The 24,185-nt window shown below is 48.9% G+C and overlaps 1 protein-coding gene and 1 long non-coding RNA gene across 2 annotated transcripts; one reads left to right on the plus strand and one right to left on the minus strand.

Annotated features, from left to right (window-relative positions):
- The first annotated feature begins 961 nt into the window (after positions 1–961).
- On the plus strand, positions 962–9,898 carry LOC307205858. The gene is made up of 2 exons (XR_013834128.1): positions 962–2,987; positions 3,329–9,898. It is a non-coding gene; the product is annotated as an uncharacterized lncRNA (long non-coding RNA).
- Positions 4,474–21,244, minus strand: ENSA (endosulfine alpha). The gene is made up of 3 exons (XM_079958544.1): positions 21,049–21,244; positions 11,035–11,163; positions 4,474–10,106 (listed from the first exon to the last, which is right to left on the minus strand). The coding sequence occupies exons 1-3, from the start codon at positions 21,109–21,111 to the stop codon at positions 9,936–9,938; spliced, it is 363 nt and encodes a 120-aa protein (XP_079814670.1). The 5' UTR covers positions 21,112–21,244; the 3' UTR covers positions 4,474–9,935.
- Between the last annotated feature and the right edge of the window lie 2,941 nt (positions 21,245–24,185).

The following is a 24,185-nucleotide window of genomic DNA, read 5'->3' on the forward strand; positions in this document are numbered from 1 at the left end:
GGGCAACTGACTCAGTGGTGTGTACACTGGCTGGCAGCATCTTGCCAAGGTTTCACATTGCAGTCTCCCTTGGCCCTAGCTGGAAAGGTTACTGAAGGTGGGAGCTTCTGTGTGGAGAGTGCTGTCCCTTAAAAATACTCTGGGCCTCATGATTCCCAGCATGGAGCAGATTAGACAGAATCATGGAGGAGGAGGTGGCTATCAAAGGCTAGGAGCTAATAATAATAATAATAATAATAATAATAATAATAATAATAATAATACTCCACCCATCTGACTGGCCATGTTCTGCGTCTATTCTCGTTTCCCCTCACCTATGGTAGACAACTTCTGAGTTTCCTCCTTTGGAGACTGCGCTGGTATTATTCAAAATCTGACGAAACCTGACCCACGGGGCTTTCCGGGTCGATTTGGGTACATTTTGACTGTGCTGCTTGTTTTTGGTAGAGCTATATTAGGATTAACCAAACCATTTTAAAATTATTGTTTTCATGATGCAATGGCTGTAAAAACAGCCAGCAACTAATTTTTCTGTAGGCAGCTTTGTGAGGGTTCTGCGGTGGAAGAGCAACATCATTCAAATAAACACTTTCACCACAGATTTAACCCTCACAGGCGGAAATTGACATACACCGTTTTTAGGGTGAATTTTTCAAGCCCAAGTGGAATTCCTCTGCATCTTAGAGCAGCCCAAAGAAAACCACGTGGCAGGACCTTTTCAGTGGCTGCTCCCTCCTTGCGGAACACCCTCCCTCTTCATTGACTTTCAGGAATAACTTAAAAACATTCCTGCTCACTTCAGGCTTTTTGATGGCAACCTTGGAATTATTAGCTGCGAAGGTGACAGTTTTTAAATGGGGTTTTTTATGGCGTTAATGTTTTACTTTTATTTTTTAAATGCATTGTTTTACCAGCATGGTGCTTTACCTCCCGGGTCAACTTTGAGAGGAAGAGCAAGACGGAAATTGTTGTCACCCTCTGCAGGCAAGCTGTTTAACGCAGGGCGGAGGCACTATACACAGCGGTTTAGCAAGCTGCTGTGAAGCTCCTCCCCCTTTAAAAGGGGGTGGAGCTTGGGGCCTGGTGGGAGGGGGTTGGGTGAGCTGTGGGTGGACTGGCGAAGAGGGATGGGTGAGGTGTAAAGGAGATGGGAGCTGGTCCGATGTGGGCGAAGGGCAAAACAGGAGGAAAGGTTGGCAGCCCCTACTTATTCATAACTGCATCATGCCAGAAGAACCAAAGAAGAATGTTGCATCAGAAGAAGAGCACTTTCGTCTGTTTCCCTGGACCAGTTTCTGCTTGAGAGATCAGCAAGTTCCAGCTTTTTCCTCTCCTTCAGCTTGTTCCACTCCAGCCAGTTGTGACAAGAACCTTGCAGTGAAGAAATGGTGCCCAATTTTGCTTTGCTTTCCCCTCCTATTTCCCCATCACTTTTTCCTTTTGTGCTGCATCTTCTAGATAGTGCAAGGATTATTATCACAGAGATTGCTTTGCCAGCCAGCTCTTTTTGAGGCTTGCCATTTTCATTTTTTATTCGCTTTTAATTTGGCAATATATTTATATGAAAGCAGAGTTTATAAATACTGAAATAAAAAATTAATAAATTGGAATATCGGGTGGTACAATTTTTCCCAACCCACCAGCGTTGGGTCTACTTTATTTTTGCTGCGTTGATAGTGCTCTTGTTGCAATCATCCAGAAATCAGACCCGTGGTCCTGTAGAAAGCTCTGGCCCATTGGCTGAAGACCGATCCTTTTTGAAGGGATCTCCTGTGGTTCAGATCCAAAACTTTACCAGCAAACCTTTCCTCCCTCCCCGCTGCAGTCTCCCCCTTTTGCACCAGTCAAGTGATGTTATCCCTTGCATGACACACTCCCAAGTTAATCACAGGGTGCAGGTATGCACCTGGGGAAAAAGAAAACAGCGATTATATCTTTGAAAGCAAACAGGAGAGGTTTATTTTTAAACACAGATGAAGGAGGGTTGCTTGTCCGGCCCAGTCACGCTGACTGCTAGGAGTCCAGACCATTGGAGAGTTGGAAATAGGAACAAATGTCAAGCCAAAAAGTGCACAGATTTCCTCCAACTTCCAGATCAGGACTGGGGACCTTTTTCATCCCGAGGGCCACATTTCCCCTCTGGGAAGTTTTTCAGGGGCCGCATGCCTGGGGTGGGCAGGGCCAGAGGGAAAAGTGGGCGGAGCAACAACTGTGAACATAATCTTTGCAGAGTAGGCAGGTTTCTACAGCCACTCACATATCCCCTTTTCCAACCACGGTTGGAGTTCAGGGATGCATCCTGACCAGGCCAAAAACACCCCAGGAGGGTGCAAAGCAGGGCTATTGAAGGGGTGTCCGGGGGCCAAACAGAAGAGGGCTAGAGAGCAACATTCGGTCTGAGATGTCCCACTTCAGTTCTAGAAGAAACAGCTGGGCTTTGACGACTCTCCGTTGCACCATCAGCAAAACAGGCCAACGACAGAGATCCTGATTTATTTATTTCAGGGTGAAGAGCCAGATGGGGTGTATTTGTTTCGGCAGGGGGAGAAGGCAGACTTGGAAGAAGTCTGAAGATGCTTCCAAACTGGGGCTTCTCCTCATATTGCAAATAAACAGGAAATTCTAAGGAGTTGGTTCCCATGGTTTGCTGGGCTTAACAACCCCCCCCCCCCCCCCGTTGCTGACCATTTCTTCCCACACTTCCCGGAGGCGAATGACCTAAACCTTTGAAAATGCAAGGCAAAACTCTGGCCTCTCCTTCCCTTATTTGGGAGCGATTCACAATTATGCAGCTTCATCCAAAAGTCTCTTTCAGCCTCTGCCGACCAAAAGGAGAACTGCAACGGCCCTCCCACCTGACGTTCTATCGGATCTTATTTTTAAACCGGTATTTTGGTGGGGAAAGGGGCCTTCGGACGGTTGGCCCGATTGTTACTGACATGTCACAAGGGACTACATTTGTAGTCGTTTAGGATATTTAAACGCAGGTGGCGCTGTGGGTTAAAGCCTCAGCGCCTAGGACTTGCTGATCAGAAGGTCGGCGGTTCGAATCCCTGCGGCGGGGTGCGCTCCCGCTGCTCGGTCCCAGCGCCTGCCAACCTAGCAGTTCGAAAGCACCTCCGGGTGCAAGTAGATAAATAGGGACCGCTTACCAGCGGGAAGGTAAACGGCGTTTCCGTGTGCGGCTCTGGCTCGCCAGAAGTGTCTCCGGACAGCGCTGGCCCCTGGCCTCTTGAGTGAGATGGGCGCACAACCCCAGAGTCTGTCAAGACTGGCCCGTACGGGCAGGGGTACCTTTACCTTTACCTTTAGGATATTTTAAAAAAAGGGTTCGGTCGGTTTAGGATATAATCCAGCAACAGGGCAGCACATCCATACTGGCTGGAGTGTGTGTGTCCTTAGGTTTGGTCTGATCCAGCTTATGGGTCTCTTCTGGTGTACATATGGAACCTCCAGGTCCAGAGGCAGTCTACCTAAATCCCTAGGTTCTTAAGGGAATTTGGCCTTGGTGAGAACAGGGCAAGATCCACCAAGGTTTCTTAGAGCCTTCTTATGTCCTCCCAATAGGGCTGGGAGAGACCGCCTGCCAAAACCCTGGAAAGCCACTGCTGCCAGTCAGTGTAGACCAGCTTAGATGGACCAATGCCCCCAACTCAGTAGAAGGGAGCTGATAACTAATCCATTGCAATTGCAACCTGCAACTGCTTCCTGTGTTCCTGTCTTAAGCCAACAGCTTTCTTCAGAACCACAAGGACTAGCGTTTTTAATTTTTAACTGCCCTGTGAACTTCGAAGAAAGGGTGGTGCAGAAATTAAAAAAGGAAATAAAAAGGTAAAGGGACCCCTGACCATTAGGTCTAGTCGTGACCGACTCTGGGGTTGCGGCGCTCATCTCGCTTTATTGGCCGAGGGAGCCGGCGTACAGCTTCCGGGTCATGTGGCCAGCATGACTAAGCTGCTTCTGGCGAACCAGAGCAGCGCACGGAAACGCCGTTTACCTTCCCGCCGGAGTGGTACCTATTTATCTACTTGCACTCTGACGTGCTTTTGAACTGCTAGGTTGACAGGAGCTGGGACCGAGCAACGGGAGCTCACCCTGTTGCGGTGATTCGAACCGCTGACCTTCTGATCGGCAAGTCCCAGGCTCTGTAGTTTAACCCACAGCGCCACCCGCATCCCAAATAAATACTCCCCCTTTAAAGGAAGAGCTGTGGCTCAGGGACAAAGCAGAAGGTCCCAGTTCAATCTCCAGGTAGGGAATGGAGAGATTCCCTGTTGGAAACTTAGCTGCCTAAAACTGTGAGCAGGGAAACCTAAGTAAGTTAACAGAACAAAGTTTGGGGTGCCATGGAAGCGAATGCTGAAGCCATGGCAGGAAGAGAACCAGGAGTCCAAAAGTCCACGTCGACACAAGCCGGACGGCATTTCAAAGTCCTTTTTAGGTATTTTTAAGAGAGCACAAACTTCAAACGGGTCGAGACAAGGGTTACTTTATTTCCACACATTTTCTCTTTAATTCTTTCGCACCCAACTCTCCCTTCCTTCCTCTTTCTACATAATCAACAACAACAACACAGTCATCTGCAATTGCCCAACAGGACCCGGACGAAAGGAGGGTGCCAAACCCCCCTCCCCATCACCTCCCCCACCGCTACAAGCAGCAGCAGCAGCAGCTTCAAAACTCCAAAACCTTGGCTGCACTCGAGGCCTCAGTGGAACGGCTGACAGGCCAGTGATATAATAATAATAATAATAATAATAATAATAATAATAATAATAATAATAATTTATTTGTACCCCGCCCATCTGGCTGGGTTTCCCCAGCCACTCTGGGCAGCTTCCAACAAGGATGAAAAATACACTAAAATGTCACATATTAAAAACTTCCCTGAACAGGGCTGCCTTCAGATGTCTTCTGAATGTCAGGTAGTTGTTTATTGCTTTGACATCTGATGGGAGGGCATTCCACAGGGTGGGCGCCACTACCGAGAAGGCCCTCTGCCTGGTTCCCTGTAACTTGACCTCTCGCAGTGAGGGAACCGCCAGAAGGCCCTCGGAGCTGGACCTCAGTGTCCGGGCAGAACGATGGGGGAGGAGACGCTCCTTCAGGTATTCTGGACCGAGGCCATTTAGGGCTTTAAAGGTCAGCACCAACACTTTGAATTGTGCTCGGAAACGTACTGGGAGCCAATGTAGGTCTTTCAAGACCAGTGTTATATGGTCTCGGCGGCCGCTCCCAGTCACCAGTCTAGCTGCCGCATTCTGGATTAGTTGTAGTTTCCGGGTCACCTTCAAAGGTAGCCCCACGTAGAGCGCATTGCAGTAGTCCAAGCGGGAGATAACCAGAGCATGTACCACTCTGGCGAGACAGTCTGCAGGCAGATGTGCGACAGATGTGGGGTGGTGCGCTTTTTGCGTGTTTTTGAGAATGCGACTTTTTGACTATTTTTATTTATTTATTTTTTTAGAAAAAAAGCAAACACCAGAAGATAGAGATGAAGATGATGTAAAAAAATTATATATATATATGTATGTATATATATATATTTATATATATATGATTCACATCTATTTACAATATGGCTGGGAGGCGGGGGAAAGTATAGGAATAGGAGGCTAGAAATATATCCACGTTATGAACTGTCAGCCTGCAGGCCAGAGATGGCCCACGAGCCAGATTTGGAAAGCCAGCCCCCAGCTCAATTTACGACCGCTGCCCATTTGCAAGGATGTTCTGGGGTGCGTACTGGCCACACGCCCTTCCATCGCCACTGGCCTGCAGCCCCCCGACGGCTCTCAAATGGCCCCTGAGCCCCAAAAGAGGGTGTTAAGTCATCCCTGCTGTACGGTGGTTCATCTGGAAGAAACGGAAGCGAACTTTGAGGGGACGAGTCTTTTGAAAGGGCAGAAGAGAAGGAAACAATAACCTACTGCCAAACACAACCCGCTCTAAAACGCCCTGCCGTTTCAGTCCCACCACCCAGGGAGTGGGCATAGTGGGCAGCGGAAAGGAAGGGACAGTGGCTACACAGATACCTAAACACGGAGGAAACGAGCCTAACTCACTCCTGAGAGTCCTCCGTCCTCACTGACCAGCTTGTGCCAAGGTAGGCACACCCCACAGGCTTTCTAGCCAGCGAAGTCTTGCTGATGGCACCTTTTTCTGCACTCATCTGACAACTGTGACAATTTTGAGCTGGTGTCGACTGCCCTCAAATCAAGGTGGGCTTTGTTTTCCCCGCTGGGCCTGTAACCCCTGAAGCATCAACTGGCAAGACAGTGAGAGGAAGTCGGAGGTCCAACCGGTCAGATCATTCGTCAGATATTTTGCCGTCTCTGCCGCCTCGGCCTGCCAGCTCCTCTTGGAAAAGACACACACAGAGAGACACTCGGATGGTCACCGCTCGATTTTAAAAAATAATAATACGTGAAGCCATCCATCTTAATTTTTACATTGCCCTTTCCTCCCCTTGTCTTTACTCCAACCCATCTGACAGCCCCAAATTCTCTTCTCAGCCCAGAATGACAGAGGGCGACAAAGATGGGAGTAGTGGCACATTCCTGTGTCAGAAGTGCAGGGAGAAAACTCCTGGGAGCGGAGAAAGGGTAGTGGGATGTGTTTTTTCCAGGAGATGCACCATGGTAAGAAATGTTTTTAAATGCAGGCTTGCAGAGGTTCTGGGATCTCGTCGCCAGTTCGGCGGTGAAGCAGAGGACCAGGCAGCTCAAACATGCAGAGCAGCGTGGATTTCAGGCGTTGGCAGCAGAGCAGGGCCTCCGGGGACTTCCAGCTTTCCCGAAGTTTCTAGCCTTCTAAGACCACAGGATCAGCATTACTAGCAAGGAATGCTTGGTGAAATCCCTCAAGCCAAGAGATGAGGCAGGACGAGATTGCCAGAGGTCACAGGGGGAAGAGGCTTCACAAAAACACTCTGCTGAGTTTTTCTTGCAGCACTGCCCCACCAAAGAGCTGTCAACTCAAGAAGGCAGAACATTTAACAGGTGGGGGTCTCGTTCTATGGAAACTGCAGAGAACTTTCTCGGGTGTCATCGAACGGCAAAGCCCAGGACAGTAGCTAGGACCGAGGTTCCCCCTGCTGCCATTTTTTACTTTCTCATTCGCCCTCACAGCCCTCTAACAAATGGAGCCAAATTAATTATTACAAACTCTGTTGTAGGCTGTGAGGACCCACACGGATGGGTGGGGGAGAGGCAATAGGCTAGATTTTGTTTTTAAATCTTTCCAGCAGCAGCAAATTAATCTTTTGTGCTTTTTTTCTTTTTCTTTTAGAGGAGAAGTTCAGCTCCGCGGTATTATTCCAGAAGCCTCAAGGACAGCCATCGTGAAGAACTTGCTCCTTGCTACAGGACTGGTTTCCCTGACCCAGCTGTCCTCAACCTGCTGCCCTCTAGCTGTTTTGGACTACAACTCCCATGAGGCTGTGCTGGCTGGGGCGGATGGGATTTGTAGCCTGACACATCAGGAAGGCCTATTTGGCAAAGGATGTCCTGAACATGAAGAGGCAATAAAATCCTAATTTGTTGAGGGGGTGGAGAACCAGAGATTTAGTGTGGGCGACAGTGGGAAATCAACTAAAGGATGAGAGATTTCATTTCGAAGTCCGTCAGAAGCTGAACCAACTCTTAAGGTCAAGCTAACTTGGCCGTAGCTCATCCCACTTAAGGCACTGAATTTTGTTAATTTGAAAATCCAATTGGAGATTGGAGGTGCTGAGTGGCAGAACTCAGCTCAATATTTTTTAAGGAAAATGTTTTTCACACAACAAGACCCTGGGAGGTTCAAACAGAGCTGAGCATTGAGGTATACTGATGTCTGTGGAACCAAATGGCCACTGCCAAATAAAACCCTTAAATTTGTCACCCGGGACCCAGATGCTTGAATTCAAAGCTAAAAGATTTCCATTATAGTGATCATGATTCTCTTACCAATTCTCTTTTCTCAAATAGAAATCCGACCTGCTTTCCTTAGGCATAAAAGTTATTTTATTTATGGTCACTGACTGCATTGGGGATGGATTGGTGTCCATTTTCTAAATGCCTTTTGGGGGGGGCAGGGGGAGAGAGTTAAAAGTTGTCAAGAACAACATTGGAATCAAGGTCACTTCCAAACAAGGCAGCATCACACCCCGTGAACAGAATACCTTGCAGTTTGGTAGAGGGCAGCGATAGAGAGGGAAACTCTGTAGGTCAAGGATTTCAGCACCCGTTTACAAACTAAGCCAAGGTCCTAGTCCTTAAGCCTCAAAAGGACAAGGGCAATATATTTTGCCGCAATGTCAGAAGCTGAGCACTGCCGGATCGGCTGAGATCTCTCCTTCCCAATAATCAGTACTGAGAAGCAGCAAACATCTCTGTGGCCCCTACAATTTCCTCGACTGATCCAGATAACCAACCCTCTGCCTCCATTGGCACAGAATTTCATGTTGTGGTTTTAAAAAAATCCACGAGGGAAGCACAGCCATTTGGGGAGTGGGGTGCTGGGACTTTGAGCCACCCACGGCCACTCTGTCAAAGGGCCCTCGAGGAAAAGCTAGATGCCGACCGGTGCGACAGTGGCGGCCTGCCTGTTTGCTGAAGAGCCGTGTGAAACTTAAAACTCCACATTCTTTACACCTGCCTAAAGTTGGTCTGACAAAAACGCTTTTCAAAACTCTTGCTTTGAAATGAACACGGCACCCCGGATCCTCTGTAAATTGAGAACGGACCGTCTACCTCTTAAGAGCCACATTGGGCCAAAAGTCGGCTCAGGCAGCCTTTGGGGTGGGAGGTGGAGCTCCGTGAGAAGAAGCCCGCCTCCTGCCCTTCCTCAGTTTGCCAAAGAGACACAGCGTCCACCAAAACCCGCTGCGTGGAGACTTCTAGCAGCCTAGCTCACCCACAAGGTCATGGACCAAAGCCCATCAAGCTTTTGCCATCTTAGCTTAGAAAATATTGAAATGAAACAAAAAATCTTGTTGGAACCAGCCCTTCCCCAACCTAGAGCCCTCTCTAGATGTCTTGGACTACAATTCCCATCAGCCCCTGCTAGGAGGGATGCTGAATGGCACCCTCGGACGTGCCAGGTGTTGGGCTCAGAACACCGGAGCCATGATGCTTTGGACCCCAGAGGGAAACAACATGCGGAACGAGCTGAATCCTTGGTCTAAAAACCAGCAGGGTTCTTCTTATGACAGCTGGCAGAGCGATGAGGCTCAAGAAAGTGTGCCGTGTCTCAAGCAGCCCCCAGTTCTAATCTCACCCCTGTAAATAGCTTGTCTCTCTCAGCCGCAAGGCGCTGGCTCACCACCTGCCACGTGGGGGCAAGCATCCCAGACTACCTTCAGAGGGCTGTTGCCACAATGGCTGTGTGCACCTGGGCATGTTGTAGAAAAACGCTTAGTGTTATTCTTAATTATGATCCTGCTCTTAGGCTTTCTCCGACGCCACTGGCAGTTCCGGATCTCGCTCTCAGAGTTCACAGCGGGGGGAAACCTCACAGGTGGGGCTGGTGCTATTCCACTGGCCTTCCGCAGCGTCGCAGGAACAAGCAACAGCAGCATAGAAAAATCTGGCTTTGGCCCGGCAGGACACCCCCCCCCACCCCACTTGAAAGTGAGGTTCTTAACTCATCCTGGCGGGTGAGCGAAATTTAAGAACCTCTTTTCAGTGCCCATCAAGAGAAAGGAGGGCGGGGAGGAAAGGACATCAGATCAGAACTGCAAAGAATAAACCACGTCCACGTGCCAGGCTCCTGGTTTTGGGATTTGTATAAATATTTCCGGCGGCTAAAACGAGTCCTGCATTATCCCAGCCTTATGATACAGCAAAGTTCAATCCATCTGACCAAAAAAAAATATACATAATAAAAATAAATCAAAAAACCCCCAAAAGGAAAAAAAGAAGAAGAAAACTCATCGGGAGGCGGAGGAGCGCAGGTTACCCTGCCAGCTTGCTGGTCACGAGGGAGGATTTCCTCTGCGGGAGATCTTGCGGCGTCGGGATGTGGTCTCCCGTCACCAAGTTCTTGTCGGTCCCTGCGGTTGGCAGCTGCTTGTTCTTGATCTTGGCCTTCGCCATGTTGTAATCCCCCGAGTCAAAGTACTTTTGCTGAAAAGCGGGAGAGACAAATGTGTATGTTTAGAATCTGGGGCTACCTTTGAAGGTGATCCAGAAACTATAACTAATCCAGAATGCAGCAGCTAGACTAGTGACTGGGAGCGGCCGCCAAGACCATATAACACGGTACAGTGGTGCCCCGCAAGACAAACGCCTCGCAAGACGGAAAACCCGCTAGACGAAAGGGTTTTCCGTTTTGGAGGCGCTTCGCAAAACGAATTTCCCTATGGGCTTGCTTCGCAAGACAAAATGTCTTGCGAGTTTTTTTGACTTTTTCCCCCTCCCCCCCCCCTTTTTCAAAGCCGCTAAGCTGCTTATCTGCTTATCTGCTAAGCTGATAAGCCGCTAAAAGCCGCTAATAGCGCTAATCCGCTAAGCCGTCAATGGGCTTGCTTCGCAAGACGAAAAAACCGCTAGACGAAGAGACTCGCGGAACGGATTCTTTTCGTCTTGCAAGGCAGCACTGTACTGAAAGACCTACGTTGGCTCCCAGTACGTTTCCGAGCACAATTCAAAGTTCTGGTGCTGACCTTGAAAGCCCTAAACAGCCTTGGCCCAGTATACCTGAAGGAGCATCTCCACCCCCATCGTTCAGCCCACTGAGGTCCAGCTCCGAGGGCCTTCTGGCGGTTCCCTCATTGCGAGAAGCAAAGCTACAGGGAACCAGGCAGAAGGCCTTCTAAGTGGTGGCGCCCGCCCTGTGGAAAGCCCTCCCATCAGATGTCAAAGAGATAAACAACTATCTGACTTTTAGAAGACATCTGAAGGCAGCCCTGTTTAGGGAAGCTTTTAATGTTTGATCTTTTATCGCTATTGTTATTATTGTTATTATTAATATTCTCCACTGCCCCTGCTCTAGCCCTTTGCAGCCGCGCTGTAAGCTGTCAGAATTGAACTCTCTCCCTCTTGGCACACATACCCCCTTCTGGAGTCTTTTCATTAGGAAGTCGGAGCCGCCGGGTTTCTGGAGTCCTAAACTGGGGTATTTGGCTTTGAGTTTTGCCTCCTCCGCTCTCTCGGGGATGACCGCTTCCTTCTCCTGTGAGTCCTGAAAGAAAGAAAAACCCGCAAGCAATGAAACCCAGCCGTTTGAGCAAACAGAACTGCTTTGGCTCCTCTCTGACTGTGAGCAGCGCTTCCCTGGAAAGCAAAAAGTGCGCTTTTGAAGTGGGGACTCCAGGTTGGGACGAACCACTGTTCACATCTGCGCCTGTGAAAGGTAAACAAGGGAAAGGGGACTATTTGCTTGGGCAAGGAGAGTGTGCGCTGGGAAGAGCAGATGTTTCCAATCGGCAAACCAGCTTCTCTTGCAGACGGGGAAGAGAATGCATGTTTCTCCTGCTGATTATTTGCATAAAGATGCACAACTCCCCTTGTCTCAATGCTGATTCATTTCTCAGAGCAGTTACATTTGATTTGGGAGTCCAGCTGGCCCAAAAGATGGGTGCCCCCCAACGCTTGCCAAATATAGGAATCATCCTGGGACCAGTTGCAGCAGGAGAGCAGGGCCCCGGGGCTTATATAGAGCTTGTTCCAGATCCATGCCCTGCCTTAATGTTCACCTTGGTGTCAGTCACACCCTTTCAGCCTAACCTAGCAAACAGGGTCATTGCGAGGAAAAAGGTGGACCTTCTAAGTTGCTGAGATTTTCATCCTTTGAGTTAAGTTAAATTAACCCTCACCTCCTTCATTCATTCATTTTATTTCTTACAAACAAAAAGTCACGTTCACAGTGGCTTACCACAAGAAAACGAATGCATTTCAAAAACCAAACAGTGCAAAAACGATTTCACAATGACATAACAAAACAAAACAACACAACACGACAGCATATATAAAACACCCTTACCGTTATTACTACAATAGCAACAACAGTATTTGTGGTTTAGCTAAGGTGTTTTAATCTGTGCTGCAAGTTTTGTGTTTAATCCAAGTGGTATCTAAATTGTCAAAATAAAGATGTATGTAACCCTGACCTCCTTTCGAGGAAAGTTGGGCATACATTAATTTTAATTGTTTTAATATATTTTTAAATGGTTACAACTCGACCTAGGACCTCATGCAGGTAAGAAATCTGATTGACAGTAACAATGCCAGGATATAAAGGAGTAATATAGGGGCAATGCTAGTTTTTGCTTTGCTCCATTAAAGGAAGAGAGAGGGAGAGACTGTGTGTGTGTGTGTGTGTGTGTGTGTGTGTGTGTGTGGATATGAGCAAGCACGAAAGAGAGATGGGGAGAGAGGTAGGTTCAGCCTTTATTGACTTCTGCTGAGTCCCTGTTCCATTATAAACCTCCAGGCCGGGATGCCCTTTGTTGAGTCACGAGCACCATCTGGAACATCCGACTATTTTCAGACCAGCATGTGCCAGAGGGCAGCCATGCTCCCGAATGCACTGCCCTTGTCCCGTAAACCCAGCTCGTTCTAACATTTTTAGGAAAATACACGCCACTGCTCCTCAGTTTTAATTGGGAGTGGGGGGGCGGGAAGGGAGGGAACACTTTTGGGAAATCTGCTGCTACCTGTCAGGAGGCTTTGGGATGGAAATAAATCATGACTACACGGTCTAAAAGGAAAAAACTCGCTTGCAGAGAAGTTACACGCCAGCTCTCTTATTGACCCAAGGAGGAGACGGTACAAGCCAGGTCTGTAAACCAAGGAGGGGTTGGGGAGACCCAGGTCTCTCTGCCAGCAGGCTAGAAGCCATTCCACTTGGAAAGAAGCCAGCCGTAACTGCTATGCTAGAGATGTGTGAGGCAAGCCGGCAATTGTAGTGAGGCTAAATATCAAGTTTCCCATAGATTTGGGCTGGAAGGTGTGAGATGAGGCACGTTCCACGACCACTGAAACGCAGAACTGGCAGAGACACATCTAGATCTTCCTTGGAGGTTTTTAAGAAGAGGTTGAATGTCCACCTGTCATGGATGCTTTAGCTGAGATTCCTGCAGTGCAGGGGGTTGGACTAGATGACCTTTGCGTCCCTTCCAACTCTACGATTCTATGATTCTAGACCGACCTCCTGAACGATTGATGCAAGGGGGGTGGGATCCACAAACCTTGGCAACGGATATTACATTGCTGCAACACAACAAGGCCAGGTGTGTGGTTTTTTGAGGGAAGAATCATAGAGTTGGAAGAGACCACAAGGGCCATCGAGTCCAACCCCCTGCCAAGCAGGAAACACCATCAGAGCACTCCTGACATATGGTTGTCAAGCCTCTGCTTAAAGACCTCCAAAGAAGGAGACTCCACCACACTCCTTGGCAGCAAATTCCACTGTCAAACAGCTCTTACTGTCAGGAAGTTCTTCCTAATGTTTAGGTGGAATCTTCTTTCTTGTAGTTTGGAACCATTGCTCCGTGTCCGCTTCTCTGGAGCAGCAGAAAACAACCTTTCTCCCTCCTCTATGTGACATCCTTTTATATATTTGAACATGGCTATCATATCACCCCTTAACCTCCTCTTCTCCAGGCTAAACATGCCCAGCTCCCTTAGCCATTCTTCATAAGGCATCGTTTCCAGGCCTTTGACCATTTTGGTTGCCCTCCTCTGGAACCTGTTAAGAAGAACCTGTTAAAAAACAAATCAACCCAAGTTTCTAGTCCTCAAGGTGCTCACTTATTATTTACTGCTTAAGAAGCATTTCTGAGAGCTCTCATGCTTTCATCCCAGTCATTCTCTTGCTCATCCTCATGGGAAGAAGTCTGCAGGCAGAGTTCCGTTCTCTCTTTGCTCAGAGCCTCCACACCTGGCGCTGGAAGCTGCTGAGCTCAGCTCAAGGGCCTCTGCCGCCAAGTTGGAAAACCGCATTTGAATGTCAGAGCTCAGCAAAACTTTGGAAGGCCACCTCAGGCTCTCCTGACACACATTTCCTAGCAGAGATCACTGGAAGGAGCACTGGGTCAGAGTTCAGATCCCATCACCGGCCATTAAACCCTCACTGAGCAGGCAGGGTCACAAGTCCTGCTTTTGTGGTGCTTTGTTGTTGTTTAGTTGTGTCTGACTCTTTGTGACCCCTTGGACCAGAGCACGCCAGGCACTCCTGTCTTCCACTGCCTCCCGCAGTTTGCTCAAACTCATGCTGGTAGCTTCGAGAACACCGTCCCACCATCTCGTCCTCTGTCGTCCCCTTCTCCTTGTGCCCTCCATCTTTCCCAACATCAGGGTCTTTTCCAGGGAGTCTTCTCTTCTCATGAGGTGGCCAAAGTCTTGGAGCCTCAGCTTCAGGATCTGTCCTTCCAGTGAGCACTCAGGGCTGATTTCCTTCAGAATGGAGAGGTTTGATCTTCTTGCGGTCCATGGGACTCTCAAGAGTCTCCTCCAGCACCAGAATTCAAAAGCATCCATTCTTCAGTGATCAGACTTCTTTATGGTCCAGCTCTCACTTCCATACATCATGACTGGGACCTTTGTTGGCAAGGTTTTAGGTCATCAAGAGGACTATCCCTCAAGACTAATCCATATGTAAGTTCAACACACCCCTTTCCCTGTTTACACAGCTTCCCACCAACAGGTCCTCCCGGGCCTGGGGCCTGGGTTCGGTTCTTCCTCCACCCCACCTTTACATGCCTTGCTCTCACTCTTTTCCTCAGGCACCTGCCTTACTTAACCTTCCTTCTCTCAAGTCAACAGCTGCACACCTTTCTTCTATTTACTTTGTTCCTCCTAGCTTTTAAGGAACTCCTATTTCTCCACTGCGCCCGCTCGGCCGCAGCAAAATGACAATTCGCTCTCCTCATGGCCTGTCAATATCCTGTGCCCGACAGATGCACTCCATGACATCACAGCATTTCAGCCAATGGCGACGGGCCTTCATAGCTATTTTGTTTTTTTAAAGCCCATCATGAAATATGTGAATTATCTCTCTGCAGGAATAACTTTCTGACAGAGCTGCTTGACAGCAGAGTGGACTGCCTGGGAAGATGAAAAACTTACCTTCATTGGAGGTTTTTAAACAGAGGCTAGATGACCATCCACATCAGGGATTATTAACTATACACTGGTGCCCCGCAAGACGAATGCCTCGCAAGACGAAAAACTCGCTAGACAAAAGAGTTTTCCGTCTTTTGAGGTGCTTCGCAAGACGAATTTCCCTATGGGCTTGCTTCGCAAGACGAAACGTCGGGCGAGTTCTTGCAAGTTTTTCCCCCTTCCCCCCCTTTTTCTAAGCCGCTAATAGCCGCTAATCCGCTAATAGCCGTGCTTCGCAAGACGAAAAAACTGCAAGACGAAGAGACTCGTTGGACGAATTAATTTCGTCTTGTGAGGCACCACTGTAATTCCTCCACATGGGGGCTGCTTCCAACTCTACAGTTTTATGATTCTATGAAGGCTCTGTACTATCTTTTTTATTATTATTTTTTAAAAGCCTCTTTATCTTGTGCATTAGGAGGAAGCAAACACTCCGTCTCTGGGAAAGACAGAATGCTTGAATGGTTAAATTACCAGGCGGTAGCTAAGAGCAGAATCTGTGGGCAGCGTTCACAATAAGTGGATGACTCAGGAAAGTGGATGACACAGGAAAGGCAAAACAAGGGGCGAAAATAATACTTGTGTGGAGGAATTATGTGGGATGAGGGAGAGTGGCTTTTGGTACTGTTATGTCAGCGCAGCAAGCGATCCTCCGCTCAGGGTGGGGGGGGCGATGTGCGTCAGCGCAGCATTCAGTACTAAGCCTCCAGGGTAGGGCTGCTGCCTCTCCCACTTTTGAGCTGGGTGTAGTGGCTAGTATAGATGCATTATAAATAAATCTGCAGCTAATTCTGCTCTTTGGATTGCAGCTTCTGTGACTCAGATTCAAGCTGACAAAAGATTCTCTTTTTTAAAAAGAGAACACAAGAACACAGCGTCACTCCAAGCCCTCTTTCTAATGCAGGTTTCTTTAATGCTGTCTCTGTACTTCAGGGAGAATTGGCAATAATGTTATTGTGTAAAGAGAAAAATAAATTAATACAGTAGTACAGTCATACCTCATGTTGCGTCTGCTTCAGGTTGCGTTTTCTTCGGGTTGCAGACTGCCGAAACCCAGAAGTAGCGGAAAAGGTTACTTCCGGGTTTCGACAGTCGCACATGCGCAGAAGCGCTAAATCACAACCTGCGCATTGCGAATGCTGCAGGTTGCGAATGCGCATCCCACATGGATCACATTCGCAACCTGAGCGTCCACTGTATTAACAAGAATAATAACGTAAATGACAGTACAAGAACAGTTGTGCTAGGGGAGGGGCGGAACCTCTGGCTGGGGGACACATGTTCCTTCTGGGGTAGGTTGTTCACCTTTGGCAGTCCCCACCCTGCACTCAGCTCACCTATGGCTCCAAGAAGCTGTCGGCATGTGACAGAGGCCACACCCCACGAAGCAACTTCAACTGCCCAGCTAAACCAGGTGAGGTGAGGATAGTCGATGGGTCTCAAACCCTCTGTGAGTTAGGGACTTCCCCTGCATGTGAATACAGGCTCTGAAAGACTTAGCCGGCAAGACCAATAGCGGGTCTGAATGTCAAGAAGCCGGTTTCTGCTCGCGCTGTAGAGGGAAGTGAGGGGCAGGTGTGGCTCATCAGCCTGGGGAGGGAGTCCATCTAGAAGGAAAACTCTGATCCTAAACCTCCACTGCCTTGCAGGATGTCTTCAGTAGAAGAACTTGGGACTTTTTCAAGCTTCTCCACGAACTCAAAAATCCCATTACAATTAAGAGGAAGGTACAGGATCAAGGGGACAAGGGTGGCGATGTGGTCTAAGCCACTGAGCCTAGGGCTTGCCGAACGGAAGGTCGGCGGTTCAAATCCCTGCAACAAGGTGAGCTCCCATTGCTCGGTCCCAGCTCCTGCCAACTAGCAGTTTGAAAGCACCCCAAAAAGTGCAAGTAGATCAATAAGTACCACTCTGGCGGGAAGGCAAATGGCGTTTCCGTGTGCTGCTCTGGTTTTGCCAGAAGCGGCTTAGTCATGCTAGCCACATGACCTGGAAAAACTGTGGACAAACTTTGGCTCCCTTGGCAAGTAAAGTGAGATGAGTGCCGCAACCCCAGAGTCGTTCGCGACTGGACTTAACTGTCAGGGGTCCTTTACCTTTACAGGATCAAGACCCTCAGCTTGATAAATATTGTTCTTCTTCAAAAAGCAGCAACACAACCTAGATCTCACCCAAGCCAACCTAATTATGTTTGCAGAGCCCTGCAAAAACATGTCAACAGAGATCAACAGACATCACTTATCTGGGCGATGCCAAGCTGGATGCCCCACCGGTGATTCTTGCTTCCTAAAATTCTATCGCTCTGCTAAAGCTTTTCCCCATGCCAATCTGAGCTTGGCAGAGACACCAGTCCTGAGCCGTTTATTTGGGGCAACCAGTAACCCAAGCTTGATGTGCCCCATCAGGTGGGAGATCACACACACACCCTTCAGCTCTGCCTAGATGGCTTTGGAGGCAGAAATCCCAATTAACCACATAAGGATGAAAAGGGGTCCTCGGTTGAAAATGAGAGGGGCCAGGTTCAAATGGGTGACTTGTTCCACCTTTGTCAAGAGACTTCTTTGCATACTCTCAGACAAGCTGCTTGTCTGAGCCTCAGCACCCTGCCTCCAACTGTGACAAGCAGAAAGAGGGGCCTAGAGCTTAGGGGTAGAGTGTATGATTGACTCACAAAAGCGCCCAGGTTCAATCTCCAGCTGAGGGCTGGGAGCTAAAGATTTCTGCCACAGACCTTGGTGGGTGACGGCGAGGCACATTAGACATTGCAGGCCATCCCAGATCAATGGACTCTGAATGATGCAGCTGTATTGGAAGGAGCCCTCAGTAATAGCCCTAATAGATGGTCACCCAGCATCTAAATAAGTCACCAGTGAGTAAGAGCCTACCAACGTCCGAAGCAAACTGATCTGCCATCGAACAGCTCATTCCACCAGGAAGTACTTTGTTCAGTCAAAACCCCTTTCTGAACCTGCTGGGATACTACCTTCCTGGAGCAACAGAAAAGGAATTTGCTGCATCTTCTCGGACTTGTCCCTTTAAATGCTTGAAAATGGCTACCGTAGCATTTCTCAATGGTGCATTCTCCAGGTTAAACGTGGCCAACCACTCCACCTCTACATTTCCTCATAGGATTTTGATCTCCAAGTCCCATGCCAACTTTGTTACCCTTCTCCTGACATGTTCCTGCTTGTAAATATCCATTGTAAAATATCAGAAAATGTACTGTCTTGGAACCACAAAGGATTTGATCTCATTATCCTTCCCGATAGGAAATTCCCTGCAGACGTCAATTCCGCCTTTAAAATCCCGGTAATGTCAGGGGAAATCCAGATGTATGGTGGCCCTACTTCTTGACGTACCAATAACTTTATGATCTCTTTGCTAATTTTGAAACCACATTATTTTGAGCAAGGGGAGGAGAGAAATCTTGTCTGGAAATATGAAGGGCTGATTTTATCTGAGCTCCATCAGATATTTATTTATTGACTGTACTTCTATCCCAATCTTTTTCCTCCAAGGAGTACAAGGTGTATACATGGTCCTCCTCTCCCCATTTTATCCTAAACAGACCTGTGAACTAAGTTAGGCTGAAAGAAAGCGACTGTTCCAAGGTCACTCAGTGAGCTTCAAGGCTGAGTGGGAATTTGAACTGCCCAGGCCCTAGTCTTAAAAGCATGTAGGGCAGCCTCTCTCTCAACCTGACATCTTCCAGATGTTTTGAACTCCAACTCCCAGCAGCCAACATGGTCAGTTGGCAGGGATGATGGGGGCTGTGTTCTGAGAATATCGGGATGTTTCCCACTCCTGTTCTATGATGAGTGACAGGTCCCACAAGCCTCACCATTCTATTTCACACCCACCAGCACTGGCGCAATAGCCGTGCAACACAGTCCTAGTAAGATTGGCCAGTTGGAACAGAAATTCACAGAAATCATGTCTGCAAATGGGTATCGCACAGTTTCCTAGCATCTAAGGTTGAAAACCGGCTTTATAGTTGTTCCCTTTCCCCAGTTCCTAGCTCAAATATGTCCCCCCTCAATGATCCAAGTTCAAGAGCACGGAATCTGTACCCCATGATTCTCTATTTTAAGAGCTGAACCAATTCCCGTTTTTCAAGATGTAGAGCTAAGAATTTCTTCTAGTCACTCACCATCCCAGTCCTTATTGAAATTTATGGAAAATAAGGCTATATTAGTGGCTACTAGCCATGACGGCTAGGCTCTGCCTTCGCACTCAGATGCAGCAATGCTTCTGAAGATGAGTTGCTGGGAACCATGGGAGGGGTTGAGCACATGCTCTTGTGCTCAAGCCCTGCTTGGGGGTACCCCGTAGCAGGCATCTGGTTGACCAATGTAAGAAATGGATGCTGGACTAGATGGGTCCTCAGCCTGATCCAGCAAGGCTCCTCTTATGTTCTTCCGGTTTCAAATGGAAATAAATTTCCACTCAAATGTAAAATCAGTCAAAATGCATATTTAGGGCAATGCCAAGCTAACCAGGGCATCAACAGCTTTCCTGAGCTCCTTACTTACATGTGAACATTACTTTTAGTCTTTAGTAAAGGGATCCCTGACCATTAGGTCCAGTCGTGGCCGACTCTGGGGTTGTGGTGCTCATCTTGCTTTATTGGCCGAGGGAGCCGGCTTACAGCTTCCAGGTCATGTGGCCAGCATGACTAAGCCGCTTCTGGAGAACCAGAGCAGCGCACAGAAACGCCGTTTACCTTCCCGCCGGAGTGGTACCTATTTATCTACTTGCACTTTGACTTGCATTCGAACTGCTAGGTTGGCAGGAGCAGGGACCGAGCAACGGGAGCTCACCCCATCGTGGGGATCTGAACCACCGACCTTCTGATCGGCAAGTTCTAGGCTCAGGGGTTTAGACCACAGCGCCACCCGCGTCCCCATTTACTTTTAGTAGGCCAGCCAAGAAGAGAAGACTCCCTGGAAAAGACCCTGATGTTGGGGAAGATGGAGGGCGCAAGGAGAAGGGGACGACAGAGGACGAGATGGTGGGACAGTGTTCTCGAAGCTACCAGAATGAGTTTGACCAAACTGCAGGAGGCAGTGGAAGACAGGAGGGCCTGGCGTGCTCTGGTCCAGGGGGACACGAAGAGGCGGACACGACTAAACAACTAAAGAACACAAGAAGAGAACACCCATTGGCGTACCGCATACCTGTTTATTCCCTTCTCTGTTTGCTTTGGCCTCCTCATGAGAAGAGAAGACTCCCTGGAAAAGACCCTGATGTTGGGAAAGATGGAGGGCGCAAGGAGAAGGGGACGATGGAGGATGTGATGGTGGACAGTGTTCTGGAAGCTACCAGCATGAGTCTGACCAAACTGCGGGAGGCAGTGGAAGACAGGAGGGCCTGGCGTGCTCTGGTCCAGGGGGTCACAAAGAGGCGGACACGGCTAAACGACTAAACAACAAGGCCAGCCAAAATGTTACAAAATAGCGTGCAAGCGAAGCCCCTCAAAACTCCTCAGCGGGAAAGCCATATGCAGGAAGAGTCCTGCCTTTCACAAAAGCTTGCACGCTCAATAAGAGATCTGGGAAACCCAAAAGCTTGCACAGTTTTGGGACATTTTGGTCGACTGAACGGCAACGCGCTCCCAGCAACGGACAAATCCCCTCTTCCCTTTACAATGCCAACTATGCATTTCTTTAAGGCATAATTAAAAATAGTGGCTTTTTAACCACAGAGATGCCCAAATGAGAGAGAATCCAGGTTGGGTTGGGGGTGTTGCTGAAAAAAGCCGGAAGTTCAGAATGAATCTCTATGGTTCCAACGGCCTCCAATACCGGAAAGGGCACCTGCCTGGAAGGCGCCAACCAATGAGCGCCGAGCATCGCTCGGGAGCGACCAATCGGAAGCAGCTTCGAGAGCCGGCGGACCAATCAGGACTCAGACCCACACACCAGAGACAGAGCTGTCCCTCGCTCCCCCTCCCCGACCTCACCTGTTTCTCCTCGCCCGTCTCGTCAGAACGGGCGTCGCCGCCGCCGCCAAGCGTGTCAGACATGACGGGGCCTTGGGCTTAGAGGCAGGCGGGCGAGACGGTGAGGCGCTGGGGCCAGGCGAGGCCGGCGCTCCTGCTCCGGCGCCCTCTTCGCCGCTCTCTCCCGTCTCTTCCACAGCAGAGCCAAAATGGCCGCCGCCTCCACCGCCCCCTTTCTAAAGATTGGCCCCGCCCCATCCCCCGCTCTGACGTGAGCGGCGGACCTCGGGCCCAATCAGGAACCGAGTCCCAGGTGGCGGGCGGCGTCTCAGCCGACCAATCGGGTGCGGCTTTGTCCGACGAGTGACAGGACAGCCGAAAGAACAAGGAGGGGGGAAAACGAGCGGGAGGCGAGACGTTCGAATTAGACGGGCATCTTCTGTAGCCAATAAAAATAAGCGAAGGGGCCCGTTGGGCCAATGAGGGAGCGGCCGGTTATGACCTCGGGAGGGATCAATTGTCAAGAGAGCCAATCAAATCGTAAGAGTGGATTGGCAAACCAACGGGCGCCTGAGGAAATAGGTGCCTGAGCATGCGCAGAGTGTTTATTCGCCTGCCCCGAAGGACCAGATTTTTTTCATGACAACATCTCTCTGTGCGTGTGCAGAGTGCTAATTAAAAAAATGCTTCTTGGCCAAATGCTACTTAGCGTTTACAGAGTGACTTACATCGGGTCAAGGTGCCTCTGAGCGCGTGCAGAGTGTTCCTTTCCAGGCAGCAGAGTTGGTGGTTTAAAAAATAAAAAGTCGACCTTAGAAAAGGATTTAATATTTATAAGAAAATTGGATAAGCAAAATTTGGCCAAGTAATAAGAATCAAGTATTTCTTTAAAAATATATATATATAATAATAATATGTAAAGGATGAGAGATATGAACTTGCTGAGCTAATTTAATTGAATAAGGATGTATGAAGGGGGGGTGGGGGGAGGTCAAGAACTGGGGTTAGGAAAGTAAGGATATGAAACTTTATATGTGTTGTCTTTGTCTGTGTGTGTGTGTCTGTGTTTATAAAATGTGAAAACTTAATAAAAAATTAAAAAAATAAAATAAAAAGTGCTCAGGCCAAAGTGGATCTGAGGGTGTAGAGAGGGCTTGTCCTCTGAGTAGGTCAAGTTTGTTTGAATAACCTCAGGTCCAGGTGCCTCTGTGCGCATCCAGAGATCAGGAAAAGGCGATTTAACCATGACCTCTGGGCTAAATGCACAGACCAAATGTGTTAAAAGTAAATGTTTCCAGGGCAGCTGTCTGTCTACCAGCTCCATCTTGCATGCAGGATGCAACCCTCCCTGCCCGCGGACTGCCTTGCCAGAGTGGTGCATGCTCTGGTTATCTCCCGCTTGGACTACTGCAATGCGCTTATGTGGGGCTACCTTTGAAGGTGACTCGGAAACTACAACTAATCCAGAATGCGGCAGCTAGACTGGGGACTAGGAGCAGCCGCTGAGACCACATAACACCGGTCCAGAAAGACCTACATTGGCTCCCAGTACTTTTCCGGGCACAATTCAAAGTGTTGGTGCTGACCTTGAAAGCCCTAAATGGCCTCGGTCCATTATACCTGAAGGAGCGTCTCCACCCCCAACGTTCAGCCCGGACACTGAGGTCCAGCACCGAGGGCCTTCTGGCGGTTCCCTCCCTGCGAGAAGCCAAGTTACAGGGAACCAGGCAGAGTGATTTCCTCATTCTAGCCTTGGTCCCTCCCAGACCGGGTATGTCCACCTGGTTATGTCAGTTCTGATTCAGAGATGCTGTGTTTAGTGGCCCTCACAGGAGGGTGTTGGTTGCCTCTCAGCATGAGTCACTATTCTCTAGAGGCTGGGGAAATGTTACAAGTAAGTGAGCGGCCTGTGCATTTGGAAACATGGCTGCGGAGATGAGACGACAATGCATAAGTATTGGTTTGTGTTTTTTGCAACTGGTAGGGGAGATGGCCAGGAGACCAACAGCAGGGGGCGCCAGAGCCAACGACAGGCAGAGCCAACTAATTCTACTTTTGTGCCTGTCCTCCCTGCTGAGTTCTACAAGGACAACAATGAGACTCGGTGGAGAAAGCTGGCAGGCAGGGCCACCCCCAGGGCTGGGTGTAAGCAGGAAGGCACGCAGGGGCTGAGGACAGACTGAAGTTGGTGGGGCAGTGCCCCAACCGCCAGTACAGTGATACCTCGGGTTAAGTACTGTACTTAATTCATTCCGGAGGTCCGTTCTTAACCTGAAACTGTTCTTAACCTGAAGCACCACTTTCGCTATTGGGGCCTCCCGCTGCTGCCATGCCGCCGGAGCACGATTTCTGTTCTCATCCTGAAGCAAAGTTCTTAACCTGAAGCACTATTACTGGGTTAGCGGAGTCTGTAACCTGAAGCCGAGTTTGCTATTTGAGGGAGGTTTGCCCAGTATAACAACGTCAACTTGCAAACGTACTGTCAGGGAACTGACACCGGTGCCAGCAGTGGAGGCAGAGCTCCCAAGCGATGCCGGAGAAGGGCCAAGCAGGGAGAGAGGGAACTCATCGGCTGGAGAAGGAAATCAGCGTAACACCAGGGATAAAGTTACAGATAGGTAGCCGTGTTGGTCTGCCATAGTCAAAACAAAATAAAAAGATTCCTTCCAGTAGCACCTTAAAGACCAACTAAGTCAGTTCTTGGTATGAGCTTTCGTGTGCATGCACACTTCTTCAGATACACTGAAACAGAAGTCACCAGACCCTTCTATATAGTGAGAAGGTGGGGAGGGGTATTACTCAGAAGGGTGGTGGGATTGGGTGATTGGCAGATAGCTGTGATGAGCCTGTTGACGACTCTTAACGACTGCAATAGGTCTTACAGGAAAAAGCAAGGGGTGAGAAGGTGAAAAATGGCTTTGTCATGTATAATGAGATAAGAATCCAGCCAGGAAAGGTTTAACCAGGCTAACTAGCCAGGCATGGTGGCAATTTACGCACGAGCAACCCCCACAAATTCATTACACGTACGAACACAAGTTCTCCTTACTCCTTATAGCAGGCATGTGCAGCTAAACATCCGCTTAGCGAAATTTGCCTGATGTTTACTGATTCTGCCTTATGTAACCAGGAAGCATGCTCCCAATTTTATTTTTATT

The sequence above is a fragment of the Podarcis cretensis genome, assembly GCF_951804945.1.
Source record: "Podarcis cretensis genome assembly, chromosome: 16".
Classification (NCBI taxonomy): domain Eukaryota; kingdom Metazoa; phylum Chordata; class Lepidosauria; order Squamata; family Lacertidae; genus Podarcis; species Podarcis cretensis.